The 17,678-nt window shown below is 41.2% G+C and overlaps 1 protein-coding gene across 1 annotated transcript in view; it reads left to right on the top strand.

Annotated features, from left to right (window-relative positions):
- The window catches only part of LOC126293152 (uncharacterized), a 456,474-nt gene that overhangs the window by 384,105 nt on the left and 54,691 nt on the right, over positions 1 to 17,678 (top strand). The window contains exons 5-6 of the mRNA XM_049986289.1: positions 1,985 to 11,876; positions 14,043 to 14,171. Of these exons, the coding sequence (XP_049842246.1) occupies positions 1,985 to 11,876; positions 14,043 to 14,171 (10,021 nt within the window). The remainder of the gene's footprint in view (positions 1 to 1,984; positions 11,877 to 14,042; positions 14,172 to 17,678) is intronic.

The following is a 17,678-nucleotide window of genomic DNA, read 5'->3' on the forward strand; positions in this document are numbered from 1 at the left end:
AATTTCCACCTGTGTAGTTCTGAGAAATGTGTGATGGGAGGGAGCATTCAACTGGCTCCTGTAGTGAAGCAGCCATTGAAGTCATTAGCGTTATGGTGTGCAGCTTGTTCGCAAATGATGGTCAAGTTAGTGGTTTACCACAGTTGTGACATTTGCCATTCATGTGAGTGGACAAGTTAATGTACTTGCCATCCTCACATAGAATGTTACAGATAACACACCTGCTTATTATATCTCTTTATTACAGTGTAATATGTATGTGGGAGGGGGGGAGATGGGGTGTGCCACTATTGAGGAAACGACTGTCATTGTTAATTATAGTAGTACAGTAAAATGTGACTGAAGCAGGCAAAATACCATTTAAAACAGAAATTAGAAACTGTAGTGGTGGTTGAATGATACCGGAACAGAAATCATATTCACAGGTTTTTTATAAGATAATTATTATTGATGTAGACACAGAAAGGCTGCTATGTATTTACAATCTTCAGCAACTTCCATTGTTGCCATTAGAAACATTTAAAACAGAAAATAGTACTCTTAGTTTTCAGAACTATATGTTGCTTTTTCCGGAAAGAAAGCAGGATTGTTGGTTGAGGAAGTTTGGAAGACTCTGTGCAGAGCGGGGCTCAGCTGTTGTGAGAAAGAGTTAAGCAGAGTGCGGGGGTTTGTGTTGGTGGTGGTGGTGGTGGTGGTGGTGGTGGTGGTGGTAGGGGAGGGATACTGGAAACGAATGTGTGAGAGGAGGTCAAAGACAATCCATCATAAGCACTGTGCAGGATTCAGTTAAAGGACAACTGCAGGAACATATTGAGAAGTAAAGACAAATCAGAAGAGAAAGAGAGAATGAAATGTGAACAATAAATTTATTAAGGAATAGAAAAGGGGGAAAAATAAAAACTCAAATACATGAGGGCTTAGATGTGATGTTTGGTGGGATGTTTATGTCTCAGGATGTGGATGAAAGTAATACTATATGTAGGTAGCTCTACCACTGTAACAGGCGCTAGCACGTTCTGACTCTTGCTGTGTCCCTAAGGTACAAATTAAAATGACATGTCAGTTGACACTTCCCACATTGGAACATAGTTCCCCCGATCAAGGCTTTCAGTGTCACATGAGAACTGTGCATTTTTGCTAGTGCAACACAGTAAAGTGCAGGTTTTTGTTTAGTGTTGTGGTCTCACACAATTTGTTACTGAGCAATGGCAGTTGCCCAGTTAACCCCCTCTGCCAGCAGTGTGCAAAAATGGGTTCTGCCCTCATTAGCAGTCTGCTCCCTGTTGTTGTAACATGGTGATGGTCCTGAAATTCAGAAGTGGAAACTTAACCTCCAACTTACTCTCATGTCCTGCCACTGTTCTGGATTTAGCCTCAGTTTGCTTTAGCCCCTGTTGTCACTAAATTCACTTTTTCCTACCTGATGACCCCTATAATTTTATTATGTATTCACTTGCATTTATCTCAAGATTTCACAATTTCCCTCTTTCTTATCCTTCAGTTGCATTATTGTTATTATTATTATTATGTAGAGTGATCTCATTTAAAATAACCAAGCTCAAAGCAATAGAAATGAAATTTAGATGCTGTCTGACACACCGCCACAGTGCCACACCAATGTTTACTGTAATGTAGGTCCTGAACAGGTCAACTCAGTGGATATCAGAGTGCTCATTTACCAAGTGATTTTAAATTGCATTGTTGTGCAGCCTGCAAAAGTTCATTCTTCTTCATGCACCATTTGCAGTAGATGTAGTAGTGCCTTCAGAAATCCGTTCTGTTATTACTTATATTTGATTGTTACAAAATGATTTTATTTACATATGTATCTGTACCAAAAATCGACAGAAAGTATGTGTCTGTACAGTCGCGCACCTCTCCCCCTTCAGTTCTTATTGAAACATTTGACTTCAGTTTTATGTACATATTGTTTCACTACTTCCAAGCTATTAAATGGTGACACCTTCTTTTTATTTTCTTTCAGGAAAGTCACAAGTGACAGTGATTACTATGAAAGTTACACGCAAAAACATTACAAAAAATGTTATACAAGCAGCGAATGTAATAAGCCTAATGAAAATATGAATGAAGAAAAACATAAACATAAAAAAGATCAAGAATGTGCAACGTATAACCATTTAACAGTCAAAACTGTAAATAGTCTCAAGAGGAGATGTGAAGGATCTCATCATACGGTAGAAAAATCTATAGGGAGGGCAAAGTTCAAGAAGTTTAAGGACAGGACGGAGACAGAGTTGCACAAATATGAAAAATCCACACACTTTACAACAGAGCAGTATTTTTTTGACAAAACCAATATTAAAAATATGGAAAAATATGGCGACAGTAAAGGTGAAACTGCAAAGAATAGCTCTATATTGCAGATAACAAAGGAGAGACCTGACTCTTTTGCTGGAAAGAGAACATCTGATGCTAGTTGTAATATTGGGAGAGACTGCAGCTTTACAGAAGAAAAGCACAAGAAGAACAGTTACCAGGATAAAGCCAGATATCCTGTCCACTCAGTAAATAACACACACACTTCCAAGGCTACTGTGCAGACGACAGAATATCCAAGCAGCAAGAACTGTCATGGTGTTGGACGTACAATGCTGAAACTAGATGTGTCTAAAGTTTTAAAGGAAACCAGTGTAAATGAACAAACTGTTGTAACTGCAGCACCCACACCAGAAATTATTAAAGGAATACTCTCAAGAGATGTAAGCATGGCACAGCAGTGTCATGAGAGTGTCTTGTGTGATCTGACTAGTACATCAAGTATTGTGGCCAAAAAATCTGTGAATATGTGCAGTAGTGCAGAATTTTTAACAAGCAGTAAAAAAAATAAATCCTCAGAACAAATGCTCTCTCTGCCTTTGGGAACTTTTCGTCCAGAGATTAGGACATCTCCAAACATACTTGAAGATGGGGACAGATCATCTTCCCATGATGATATTAATGCAAGGACATCAAATGACACAAAAATGGAGCAACCTGTTGTGCTTCCTGTATCCATTGATTTGAAAGATGTGGCAAATAGGGTTGAGTCTCTTACAGCTGTAACAGAGCAAAAAAATGGTGCAGTTGTAACTTCCACTATTGAATCAATGAAAGGAAATTCTTGCACACTTTCTAATAAACTTAGTACTGACTGTGATGATATAGATACATGCAAGTCGTCTTCAAAAACTTCCGTTAATGGACAAATATCATATAGACATGTGCAAGAATTGAGTGAGAAAGAAGTGGAGGACCAAGAGAGCATTGAACGAAGTTTGAAACTAGAATCAGGGGTTGAGTGTGACAGAGATAATCTGCAAAATGTAGTATGTGTTCCCTTTATGTTTGAAAATAACTCTATTCAAACACAAGGTTCTCTGTCATGTGAACATCCAAACAACATTCATGGCAGTGCCAAGTTAAATCACAGTACTACTGAGGATCACAGTAAAATGTTAACCAAGGTAGAGTTGGCATCCTCATCAACACTTGGTAAATGTGACACCTCAGGCAAAGACAATCTCTCTTTCCACCCAGCGCCTCGCACCCAGCTTGTAAAACCATCATCAGCAAATGATAAAGATGTTGCTGTCACCAGAAATAACAAATGCAGGCTGTCACTTGAGAACAAAGTTAATGATTCTGCCACCAGTGAATTGAAAGACAATATTAAGAGTAGTGCAGAATCTGAAATAACATCTCCTGCATCTTCTACTACAAAAACTTTTGTTGAAAAACAGGATAAAATGTCTCAATCACTGTTCAGTGGAAGTACCAACAACCAGTCTGGACATGCTACAACAAAGAGAGAAAATAATTCACCAGATGGTTTTGTGAGTCCACAAATTAGTGATACTGTGCATGATATAAAAGTGCATAATAAGACTAGCTGTTTAACTGTTCAGAGAAATACAGCTAGAAGCCCAGAAACAAAAGAACAGTTGAGGTTGACACCTGTCTGCAGACAAATACCTCATGACAGTGGCAGCTCTATGGGTAAGCAAGGTAGTAACGCTGAAAACGGCAACAGGAAAGAATGTACTATGCCATTAGAACCATCTATTTCTATAGAGGCAGTAGATCAACTCAGGAATAATGGAGAGAGTCGTGAGTGTGAATTCGTGATAACTAAAGACCACAGTGTGAAGCACATGTCAACCAAAACGAAAACGGCTGGAAAAACTGAGGCAGAAACCTTGCTAAAACGTCCATATATACATGAAGAGAGTGAAACAGATAGCCAAGCAAAATGCTTCAAAGAACAATCAAGGGCTCCTGAGTCATTTAAAAGGAAATTGAAGTTGAGCCAGAAGTTTGAAGAGCTTTTTGGTGCTGATGAATGTGAGGCTGACAGTATCACTGGTGAACAGAAAAATGGCCAAAAAATGTGTAAAACAAAAAATATTTCAGAAGTTAGTAAAGAAATCCCTCAGATTGGAAACAAGTCGACTGCTTTACATACCACAAAGCAATTGCCTGGAGAAGGAGAAAGAAAATTAATGCCTTCCAACAGAGGAATCAGAGTTGCTAAAAAATCTCCATTGTTCCTTTGTAATAAAACAAGAACTATTTGTAAAGGTCAGCCTATAGGTTTTGTGTCAAAAGTTAAATTGAACCAAAGAAAGGAACAATCTTTGGTAAATGCAATTGCAAAAAGAGGCAGCAGTGATGAAACTGTTGCTGGAAAGAGTCAAGATTCAGAGAGAAGTCAGTCTGCTAAAGAGAAAGTTATGCAGAACTGGTTTTCCGATGCCACCAATCCACCTGCTTGTTCCAAGAGCAGACTTATGACAAAAGATACAGCAGTTAATCCTCATAATATACCTTGGCTGTTGAAGGAAGTTGATTTATCTAATGTATCTATTAAATCAAGAAAACACTATTTCAGACAGAGCAGTGTAGAACCCCAAAAGCCAGTAGTGGCTAAAGTGGGATTGCATAAGAGAAATTCCTTTCCTCCCATGCCAAATAATAAGCATGCTGGTACAGATGAACCGACTTTTGTCAGGGAAGATATTTTTTCTTCACCAGTACAAGTACGCCATCATTCAGACACTGAACTTAATGGAATGAATGTGAATGATAAGCCAGAAAGGCGAATTGAATCTTGTGAATCATTGTTGACTTTAGAAACCAGTAACGTGTGCGAGGAAATTGGAGCACTTAGAAATGCTGAAGGAGAAAGAGATATTTGTACATTCAGTGAAAAAGATGTGTTACCAGATTCACATAAAATTTCACCTAGCAGTGAGAAAGTAGAAATTGAAAATGCGGAAGTGTTCCTTACTTCTATGTTTGTTAAGGATGAAGAAAAAGTTCTTGATCAAAATGAAGAACTTGTAGCTGAACCACTTTCTGCAGATATTTCAGACGTAGATGAAAAAACATTTCAGTGCAATAATCTGGACACATCAGATGCACAATGTTGGATTAAAGCAGAGTTCAGTTCTGTAGAGTCTTTCCCTGAGTTGAACTCTGTGAGCCTTAAATTACCAAATTGTGGGCATTCAGATGCTGAAACAGAGAATGGAAGTAGCCCAAATTTCTCTCTTCCAGAATTGGATCCTGTGAACTCAAGCTTTGGAAGCAGAAATGACACGAAAACTATAGAATCTACTCCATTAGGAGGTGGTAGCTCTTGTGCTCTTGTAGTGGGGTGCGGTAACAACTTGGAGTCTCCTGAGAAAGGTAGTGCAGAGAAAGAGATTATGGAAACTAGTAAAGGAAGGGCTACAACTGAAAGGCTGTGCTCAGAAATTGTGCACACCAATGAAAGCGGAATGAGTGTCAGCACAAAGGAAACGGAACAGACATCACTTGCAGGACCAGAAGTTAATTTAGTCATTCGCACTGGGAACAAAGAACAGGGACCAAAAGAATCAAGTGCTGTAATTACAGAGGAAGAGAGGAGGGACATTGGTACTTTGAAAGGGAAAGTAAATAATTTTTCAAACGAAGCTAGTAGCAAAGCCAGAAAAGAAAACCTTAGAGTGATACATAATGCAACAGGAAATGAATCGGGCATAAATAAGAAAAAACAAGAAAATCTTAGAAGCGAGTTGCAGCTAGGAGAAAAGAGGCTGCAACATGATGATGCAGGAGCTATACCTAATATTACTATGGCTGACTGTTCTCCCTCACTTAAGATAAAAATTGGGTCAATCAGAGTGAAAGATCCATTGAGCTTAGGGATTGGTTGTAAACTTTCTGAATCTGATGCTGCTACACATCTAATAGAAAATTCTGTGAAATCGTTCCCTACACAAATTGAGAATGAATTCACTGATTTAGCTAGTCTGTTTGTTACTGGCTTTATGGATATCGACAGGTACAAGGCTCGGATGAACGATGCTGAAAAGCTGCCTGAAACATCAAGAGATATTGAGCTCACATGTGCCAGAACAGATTTTGTACATTCTGTGAGATCAAAATGCAGGGTTGTGGTAAATAAGGTAAAATTTTTGAAGTTTTTTTTCCCTGATAAATTTGAAGAAGTTTTGCATGCTTTTGTCAATAAAAGATGGCAGTGTACGACTCAAGAATTAGCTGAGTTGTACCAAAGATTCCTTAAAGAGCAATCAAAGAACCTCAGTGTAGGCACTGAAAAAAGTTCTTATACACAGAGTGAGAAAACAAAAGTTATTGTGAACATTGAAGGCGGAAACGATGCACCTTTTGAATCACAGTCATTTGTGTGTGAAGTTCAGAATTCTCAGAAGCATTACAGCAAAACTGCCACAGCCAAAAATGTAGGTAGAGATGAAGAAACTACGGGAGTTTGTATTCAGTCTGGTAAAAGCTCTTGGGAGAGAACTTCCTTCACAATTCCTAGTGTGAATAGGCATGGATACCAACATAGTGTTACAGAAATGTCACCAAATGTGACTGTTCTGTCCCAGCAAAGCAATGTTGTTGGAGGTAGTTCAGCCTACAATTTAACCATACACCAGAAAGTGTTAGGAACTGATAACTTGACTACAGATACTTCACAGGTTGGTTCACAGTCTACAAATAAACCAAGTGAAGAAGTGAATGATGCAGTAAACGCTTACCACAGCTGTAACAGTCGACAGGGAAGCTCGAACAATGTTAACGAAGGGATTAATTCAAGTTTACAGCCAGTTATGATGACCAGTGACACAAGTTTACATGCAAAAAATAAAAATGCAAATGACATTGTGTCTTCACAGACTGAAAGACAGGTTACCATGCTGACCCCAAGATCAAGGCATAATTGCTCTGTCAGAGAGACTTCATCATGTACCTCCATTTTAAATGACAATGGGTTAATGAGAGCTCTCAGATACCATACAACTCAACACCAGCCAGCATCTATACAGTCACTTCAGTCGCTAATTGAGCAGATGCCTGCAAGTCGAAGACAGATCAGTCACAATGTATCAGAACAGTCAGAAGTTGGGATCCTTTCTCAAGATCAAAATCGGCTAAGTTTCCCACCTTCGGGCCAGCCGCAGCATGGGTCCCCCGCCCCGGGCCAGCCGCAGCACGGGTCCCCCGCCCCGGGCCAGCCGCAGCACGGGTGCCCCGCCCCGGGCCAGCCGCAGCACGGGTGCCCCGCCCCGGGCCAGCCGCAGCACGGGTGCCCCGCCCCGGGCCAGCCGCAGCACGGGTGCCCCGCCCCGGGCCAGCCGCAGCACGGGTGCCCCGCCCCGGGCCAGCCGCAGCACGGGTGCCCCGCCCCGGGCCAGCCGCAGCACGGGTGCCCCGCCCCGGGCCAGCCGCAGCACGGGTGCCCCGCCCCGGGCCAGCCGCAGCACGGGTGCCCCGCTCCGGGCCAGCCGCAGCACGGGTGCCCCGCCCCGGGCCAGCCGCAGCACGGGTGCCCCGCCCCGGGCCAGCCGCAGCACGGGTGCCCCGCCCCGGGCCAGCCGCAGCACGGGTGCCCCGCCCCGGGCCAGCCGCAGCACGGGTGCCCACCTCAGCGCAGGGCCCCGTTGCCAGGCTACCTACAGCACGGGTGGACCCCTACAAGCCAGCAGCAACACATTAATGTGACTTCTGGACAACTTCAAAGTAGCCAAATTTCTTCAAAATCAAAATCAGTTTTGATCAGGTACCTGAGCCGTCCGAAAGGTGGTGCCCAGCCTTTAAATACAAGCCAGTTGCAAGAGGGGCGCATGCTTTCATACACGAGCCAGCCGCAGATGGGTTGCAGGCCATCATACCCGAGGCAGGCACAAGCAGGACTGCTCCCTTCATACCAGAACGGAGGGCAGGTTGAACAGCTGCTTTTGAAACAGATCCCGCAGCAAGACAGCTACTTGCGTTTGAACCATTGTCAACTGCCTTCCTATCAAACACAGCAGCAATATGGAAGTCGGCTTTCAAGTCAAAATCATACAGTGGCTAACCACATCACTCAGGGCCAGGCTGTAAATGGACACCAATCTTCAAATCAGAGCTTGCGTTCAAGTCAGAATCTTTCCAAAACTGGAAACGTACCTGCAAATCAGAGTCAGACGCATTGGGCGCATGTGTCTTCGAATTCAAACTCTGTCCGAACTGGATATATGCCTTCGAAACAGCCTCAGGTTGGGAGTATACCTTCAAATGTAAATCAGCCTCACTTTGAGTCTTCACATGTGAGGGATTTACAGGTCAAGCGAGGCTATCAAATACCTGCATATGTGAGTCAGTTGCAGACTGGACACCAAACTGCAGGTCAAGAAAATTTGAACCATCAACAACTAAACCGAACATTCCAGCAAATGTCATACAGTACTACACAAGCTAGTCAAGTGTCTCCTGTTCATACGCAAGCCACTCAGATGATACACCAACGAAAGCTTCACCAAATAGCTCCTAATTTTGAGCAAACTCGGAGTATGGTGGCCACTGTGCCACAGGGTGCACAGTTACCACCCTACACAGTTCATGTGAGCCAAGTTCCTGCTAATCCCACAAATACAGCAGTTATGGGACACATGACTGCAAATTGTGGAATGACAGGTCTTGTTCTCTCACAACAGATTGCAGCTGTTCCCCCTTCTTCGAAAGTACTGGATGGTTTATGTTTTTCTGGTGCACAGGCTGTCACTGTTCAGAGTGGAACAACCAGCACGACTCTCATTAGTACTCATCAGAATACATTTCAGAGTGCACCAAATGTTAATTCTATAAGGAGACAAGGCAGTAGTCACTCGGAAGGAAGAATTGGGTATCAAGGAACAGAGACGTCATTACCTTCACATATGTCTTCAAGTGTTGAAGATCAAGGTAACCGTTTGTCATGCCTAGCTGTAGGACAGGATTGTGGAGTGAAAGAAACACAGTCAGCAGATGAAAATAGGGGCTTTGCAAATTTACCAGCACTTGGTAGACAACCAGAAAACCAGCAAGATGTTAGACTACAGTGTATTGAGCAGCAGAGTAACAAAACTTCTTTTGTTATCCAGAACAATAGAGCCTCAAATAGTAGAGCACAACAGAAAATTGCATCTACTTCTCATGTTCATGTAATAGGTGGAAGTCAACGGACAATACCTTCAGGAACCCAGGGAACTGGAAGCCGTGGATACACTGTATCTTCTGCAAAAATCATGACTGCTGAACCTCAGAGTGCTGAAGTTATTTTTCCACGAACTGCAGATAGTAGTGGTGTGAATTCACAGGTACAGAAGTCATATAGAACAGCTGCTATGTGTGAAATACCAAACAGTTCACAGCCAGTCATTTGTAACACGATGTCACAGAACAGTGTGGCAGGGTCTTCTGGAGAATGTCCACATCAACAGGTCCATATCTCAAGACGACACCCTAATATTTTAAGTACACAATCTACTAATCCAAAGAATCTATCATCCCTTGTTAGTACTTCTGCAAAACAAAGTGGCATGCTTTATGTAACAAGTTCTGAAAATAATGAAGTTCCTACTAACAGTTCTGTTCCTAGTCTACAGAAAGCTGCTACATCACAGTCACAGTTGGTATTTAGAACTCTGGGAATAATGAGACATGTAAGTTCTGCTCCTGCAGTGTCAGTGTCAAGTACAGATTCTTTGGAGAGAGACACTCAGGTTACTAGTGCAGATAAGGACCAGCATGCATCCCGTGTAAAGCTACCACAGACTGTTGTTGCTAATAATTCTAAGGATAGCTCTCCATCTGCGAGAGCAGAAGCAGATAAATTATCACAGCAGATTTATACTGACACGGTAGCTACATCTGCATCAACTCGAACAGATATAATTAAGAGTGGAAGTACTTCATGTCCGGCTGTTAGCCCACGTGCTTCGGTTCCACATGATCATGCACCTCATTCACATTCAGTATGTGGTAGTAGTAATGCAGATTCAGTAAATGAAGGCAACCTGTTACATTCTTTAGAACACCCTGATGTGCTTAATGTTTCATGTGCAACAGGTGTAAAACAAAGTAGACCACCATTGACTCAGTGTGATAGACATACAGGACAGAGTCCTGTTACTGTGAAAGACACAAACACCTCTTCCACGAGTAATAACAACAGATGTTTACTGCAACCTGCAGGTGACGAAAATACTGAAATACGCCACAATTTTCAGGCAAGTGCTGTGCAAATGAAAATTCCAGTATCATCTAGTGACATTTCATATTCTCCACAGTTATTTGATGGCTGTAAAACACAATCTGATCATGAGAAGGCATCTAGCCCCAACAGTGTAACATACGACGATGTCAGTCTCAGTTCTGGAGCTTCGTCCTCTATCGGTCCACCAATAATGAACTCTAAAAACAATACATACTTGGAAAAATTGAGTGGTGCACATGCAATGACGAGCTGTACTGCCTCTGTAAATATTGTGTCAATTTCTGCTGCTAAGACCGTGTCTTCTGGGAATGGAATGGACACAAACAATTCTTCTATAACTGAAAAACAAGGGAATGCATCTTCAGCTTTTTTTAGTTCAAAAGAGGCGGAGAGCTGTAAGAATTTGTCACAGCCAGAGAGGACACAGAATATACAGGGAAATACCCCCTGTGAGTCAAAAACAGTCGATGGTGCCAATGGAAACATGTCCACTGTGAGGGTAGAGACTATTTCTAACACTGGTGCTAATAAAAGTGTTGCTCCTAAGACAGATGAGGTAGTCCAGGAAAGCAATAAACAGATGAGTGAGATTTTTGACAGTGACTGTTTTCCAGCAGCAAATGCTGTGCAGCTTAAGCATATCTTAACTTCTGAAAGTATATCTAATGTGACAGATCATATGGAAGAGATGGATGTCAAAGAATTTATAGAAAGTGATCTTTCAGTTAATTCAGAAATGTCCTTAAAACTAATGTCTCGAGTTTGTTTTGACAACAAGAAAGAGCTCACCTCAGATTCAGCTTATTTAGAAATTATGGACGGGAGGAACCAGTGTGCTCAAACTGTTTCAGCTGATGTGAATATTGTCAACAAAAAAAATAACGTGCCTTTAGAAAAGAAAAGTGGAGTGAACATTGATACACCTGCAGTGACAGGGTCTACTGTTTCTGAAGATACTGCTTTGAATTGTGCCACCAAGGCAATGTCTCCTGGATATGATGCAGATGGAGAGAATTCGTTCTTAACTGAAAAAAGAGAGAAGACGATATCGAAATTAAGAAGTCCTTGTATTGTTAGCTCTAGACAGTCACAGAATTCTGATTTGGATAATTCAGAGTCTGAAATAACAGTTGTAAACTGTTTGTCTGAAGATGATGATATTGAGATCATTGAAGATTGTAGTCCTGTACAGTTCCTAGGCTACAAATTTGCAAAAGTTGGAGTAGCCACAAAAACAACTTCACGGAGCCGACATATCAGTGTTGTAGCTCCTGCAGACTCATTTACCAAACATCTCTCTTCAAAATCTGAAGACATCAGTTGTGCCAATGACACACAAGAAGCAGTAAGTATCAGCCAAGTAAAGCAACCAGTTTAAAGATTGTAGCATATGTATATAAATGTGTATAAAAATGTGAAAGTCAGCAACAAAACTAAAATAAATGACACTTGCTAAGGTGAAATGTCTTGGTTGGTAAAACACAATGAAAATCAGCAGAATATGGTTTGTCATAGTTTCAAATGCAAAGGTATATATAATAGGACAGGAAAGTACATATTCACAGATCATGATTCATATATGTAGTGAATAGATTTCAAGCACTTCAGCAATTGTTGTAGTGGGAATCTTTTGTTGAAATTTCTTGTGGTTCTGGGCATTACCCTTAGACTTCCTTTTGACATGCTGCTTGGCCTACTTCACTTCACTTCACTTTTGATGTGCTTCTTGGCAGGTGTCACTTGCGTATAACACATTCTAATTTGCTGTCCTGTTTCATACTGATGTTAAAAGTATCTGTTTGTCACACCTGATACTAAATGGTTATCTCTCATTTAAACCTTGTACTCTCAGCTCTTTTCTGCAAAATGAACAGTTCTAAATTGTGATTTTCAGCAGCTTTTATTCATATGAGGTTGGAATTTTAAGCCGTGACCTTAATATCCCAGTGACTTGGGGGTTTACATTGATTCTGCATTTATTTATGTAAAAGATAGTGTTTCTGTGAATTATTCAGGAGTAATGTGCTTACACCCCTGTTTGGTGTGGTGGCGGCTTCCATAAATCATAATGTGATCTATGGCGTTTGTGTGGGGGTTGAGTGTGCAATGAAGAGGAAAGTGCATGCAATGTGTGCATTTAACTCTTAATGTCCATCTATTGTGTTCGTGTATTTTGTATAGGGAAGAACCAGGCTTGCATGTTTGTAATCGTTGTAGAAAATTGCCTAAAATTTCACGCCTTCTGTAACCTTATTTATCTCTCTCCCAGTATTTTTTATTCTTTTCTGTTTCAAACTTACTCCTCCACATTGTCATCAAATACATCTTGATATTATACTAAGTATTTGTAATGATATAGCAAAAGTTTTACCATTTTCTCTAAAAGCTTACTGATGGGTGTTCTTGTACCTATTTCAGTATTAGATGTACTACTATCAATTTATTATTTTTATGGTTTTCAAGTGTTCGTTTCTCATTGTGCATAATTCACTGATATCCTGATGTTTACGATTCTTAGGATACCCAACATTCCACAACACACAAGTCAGGCAAAGTGAGACATTTTGCGTAGGAGAGTACATTATAAAGTAATCATTTTCCTTTTGCTTCTAAGATACATGCATCCTAGAAAGAAAATTGCAGCTACATACTATGTTTTGTGCTAGCAACTAATTCCTTTGTGTTCTCAAGACACACTTCCTGTTTATTGGAAGTTAGATTACATTTTCTACACTTAATGCACTGCAAAGTAGATGGGAATTCATACAATCATGTTGTATTGCTGTCATATAATCAACAGTATTATTAATCACAATTATTGATTAAAATATTCATTTTCATCAAACAGCTCTTCATTTGACCTCATAGGTGCACAATGACTGACTCCTTAATTTTTTTGTGTCACTTTCTGTACGTAACTTTTCATTTTTAGTTTTTACCATATTATGCAGTGAATTGTTTTCTGTCTCTTGTTTAAAGGTGCCTATAGCAATATACAAAGACTCATGAGCAAAATAACTCATCACTTCCATGTTTGCATGTAAAGAAACATTGCACATAAATAAACATTCTTGTTGTTGTTTGTACCATAGTTGTATTTATGGCTTGCTAGTAAATAGTTCGGCACTTAAGTGAAAAAATTAAAAATGCTGTCTTGGTGCAATAAAAAATAACACTTAAGAAGTTAACATTATAGCTGGATAAATTATTAATGAAAACTACAGGTATTATGAGTTCCATCGATATGGCATGCTGTTGGTAGTGTTGTTAAGCAGCATTCGCATCCATTGTCTTCGGAGAGGAGGCTGTAAGTGTCATGAGTTTCATATGAGATATCGTCTTGTATGAACACCAGGGGAGCAAAACCTACAATCCTTGCAAGTCCTGCCATGGGAAGTAATGGGTGCATTATGCATGTGACGTAACTGATAGTATCTATACAGCATGTCTTAAAATTCTGATCTATTTGTAGAAATTTACTTTAAAGCTACTTGTTTTAAATTTGATGCAGGTTGGTGACAGTACTTCAGCAAAGACTGGAAGCAAAGATACGAATAATGAAACTTCAGAGACACAATGTCTCAAAATAGTATCTGTTGTATCGCTGACATCAGAAGCTATGGAGGAAAGTGAAATCCAGGTATGTGAGACTTGTGACCTTCAAATAATGTGTTCAGAGAGAGAGAGAGAGAGAGAGAGAGAGAGAGAGAGAGAGAGAGAGAGAGAGAGAGAACGGTTTCCCTGTATGTTACAGTTAGTGCTTGCCTGCTAGTAGTTACTTGAAAAAAATGTGTGTGTACCATCAGAAAGGATCACACAGGTGAAAGGAAAAAAGGCAGTGATCATGCAACTTGTAGGTTCGCAGACAAAACGTTGGTATCTTAAAGAAATCATTACAAGCATCATTTCTTCTTTTAGTGTTCAACCCTGAGGTTGGTTTGCAGCAGAGCGCCATCCCTCTCTTCTGTCTGCCGTCCTCTTGATTTCCATGTATGTGATACATCCAGCCTCATTCATGATCTGTTGCACGTGTTGATATCCTTGGTCACCCCCGCCAATTCCTTCCCTCAATAGCTCCTTCTGCTATTGTTCGAATGGTGGTGTTGTGTCATAGGATGTGCCCTACAAGTTTGTCTCTTCGTGTTTGGATGTGCCTCTACAGAGATCTGGTTTCCTGTACTCTTCTAAGCATCTCTTCATTTGTTATTTTGTTTCTCCATCTGATCTTCTTCATCCTTCTATAGCACCACATGTCCAGGGCATCATTTAATACTGTGTAATTCTGCACCTGGACAAGATAAATGCCTCGATTCGTCTAGAAAGTGAGGTTAACCGCATGTTGAGGACTTGATCACAGAATTACATCGAATTTAGGATTCTGATATTTGTGTTTCACCTGCTGTTCCAATATGTCTCACAGATTTTCTGTGGGGATTCCAGTCAGGTGATTTTGCAGGCCCTGTGAGATGTAATAGATTGGTGGAGAAAACCAGTCATACATTCTTCAGTCCGATGAAGTAGTTACTTTTATGATTGTGTGAGAAATGGACACTAGTGAGATAATCCAACTCCAAACGTTTATTGCATGCAGTTCCTATGACAATGTTCTCTAGCTGAAAGGTTGGGATGGACTTCCATTTGCTGCCTGTAGCAATCGTGTCAAGTTTGGAAGCAAATGAGATTTACAAGTTGCCAAAAGGGTCTCTGGTTTCTCTGCTAGATCTTTTTGTGGCCACAGTTCTGATGTGTTCTGTATCCACATCTGCTACACTACTGCTTTTACACGCATTTAACAGTGGACTGCAAAAAACAACTAATACAGCAACTACACAAGCCATTTGGCCAAACACAACTGCCCCTTTTTTTGCCCCTCTATCATGCCCATACATTTACCCATATGAACATACAATGTCCCCTCAAAACAAAAATGTTGTCGTAATTACCGTCTGCTTCACATCTGCTGTGCACCAAGGTACGTAAATTTAAGTATTAAATGTGTTTTTCTTACTTGTCACTTATTTTTACATGTTTTTTTGCTTTTAGGAAGCTTTAATTTTAGAGTTCGAGTAATAGTGTTCATAGATTTCGTGTTTGTTTTGAATACATTCCAGAGACAGTTAGTGCTTACTTTCATCATTTCTAACAAGAAGTGTCTAGTAACCACAGTTTAGTCAGCTGTCATTCGTCTTTAGTGAATTAGCAGTCTAGTTAAAAGTTGATTACTTAACACTCTACAGTAAATTGTTGATTTCTTAGGATGGATAGGATGTGTGACTGCTGTGTAAGCACGCAGGAGGAGCTGGCCACTGTTCACGAGCAGCTGAACATGCTGATAGCCATGGTCAGCCGTCTTCAGGCTGCTGCCTCAGAGTGTAGCGGCAGTGGGGAGTCTGGTGTGTCGCATGGTACACCCCAGGTGTTCCATGCTTCACCCACAGTCCCTGCTGTTGAGACATCTTCGTGAGTACCGGGTGTGGTAGGGCCACCCCCTCCCCAAGGGGAGTGACGGGTTCAACAGTGTCCACGCTGTGCGAGGCGGAGGGTCAATGTGTAGGCTGGTCGTGTGGCATCATCCGCTCTGCCTGTGAGTGGACATGTTGCCTTCCGCAAGGTCGGAGCAGGCACACAGGGGAGGGGTTTATCAGTGATTGGGAGCAGCAATGTTATGCGGGTGATGGAGCCCATTAGGGAAATAGCGAAAAGGTCTGGGAAGAAGGCCAGTGTTCACTCTGTCTGCTTGCTGGGGGGTCTCATCCAAGATGTGGAGGAGCTCCCGCCGGCGGCGATAGAGAGCACTGGGTGCACTCGACTGCAAAGTGTTGCTCATGTTGGCACCAATGACTCTTGCAGTCTGGGTTCAAAGGTCTTCCTGAGTTCGTGCAGGTGGTTGCTGGAGTTGGTAAAGGAAGAAAGCCTCACTCGCAGGGTGGAATCTTAGCTAACTATTTGTAGTATCGTTCCCAGAACTGATCGCGGTCCTCTGATTTGAAGCCAAGTGGAAGGCTTAAACCAGAGGCGCAGACGATTCTGCAGAGATCTGGGGGTGCAAATTTCTCAACCTCCGCTACCGGATGAAGAAATGTAGGGTCTCCTGAATAGGTCAGGTGTGCACTACATGCAGGAAGTGGCTACAAGGGTAGCGGAGTATGTGTGGAGTGTACATGTGGGTTGTTTAGGTAAGAGAATTCCCTCCCTAGGCCCAACAAGATGCCTCCTGAGATGCGACAAAGTAGCAGTAGGCAATACACAATAGGGAATGACATTATTAATGTGGTAGTAAACTGCAGGAGCGTCTATAGAAAGGTACCAGAACTGCTCTCATTAATAAACTGTCACAATCACATATAGTACTAGGGACGGAAAGTTGGCTGAAACCAGATGTAAGCAGTAATGAAATTCTAAACTCAGATTGGAATGTATACCCCAGAGACAGGCTGGACAGTGAAGGGGGAGGCGTTTTTATAGAGATAAAAAGTGCAATAGTATCGAAGGAAATTGACGGAGATACAAAATGTGAAATAATTTGGGTGAAGGTCATGGTTAAAGCAGGCTCAAATATGGTAATTGGATGTGCCTATTGTGGCAGAACACTGGAAGGAAAGTTTGGAAAATATTTCGAGTAGATTTCCCAACCATGTTATAGTTTTGGGTGGAGATTTTAAAATACCAGATGTAGACTGGGAAACTTGACGTTTATAACGGGTGGCAGGGACAAAGAATCCCGTGAAATTTTTTTAAGTGCCTTATCTGAAAATTACCTTGAGCAGTTAAACAGAGAACCGACTTGAGGCGATAACATACTAGACCTTCTGGTGACAAACAGACCTGAACTATTTGAAACAGTTAACACAGAACAGGGAATCAGCAATCATAAAGCAGTTACAGCATCGATGATTTCAGCCGTAAATAGAAATATTTAAAAAGGTAGGAAGATTTCTCTGTTTAGCAAAAGTGACAAAAACAGATTACTGAGTACTTGATGACTCAACACAAAAGGTTTATCTCAAGTACAGATAGTGGTGAGGATCAGTGGGCAAAGTTCAAAACCATCGTACAGTATGCATTAGATGAGTATGTGCCAACCAAGAACGTAAGAGATTGAAAAGAGCCACCGTGGTACAACAACCAAGTTAGAAAACTGCTATGG

This window comes from Schistocerca gregaria, chromosome 1 (assembly GCF_023897955.1).
Source record: "Schistocerca gregaria isolate iqSchGreg1 chromosome 1, iqSchGreg1.2, whole genome shotgun sequence".
Lineage (NCBI taxonomy): Eukaryota > Metazoa > Arthropoda > Insecta > Orthoptera > Acrididae > Schistocerca > Schistocerca gregaria.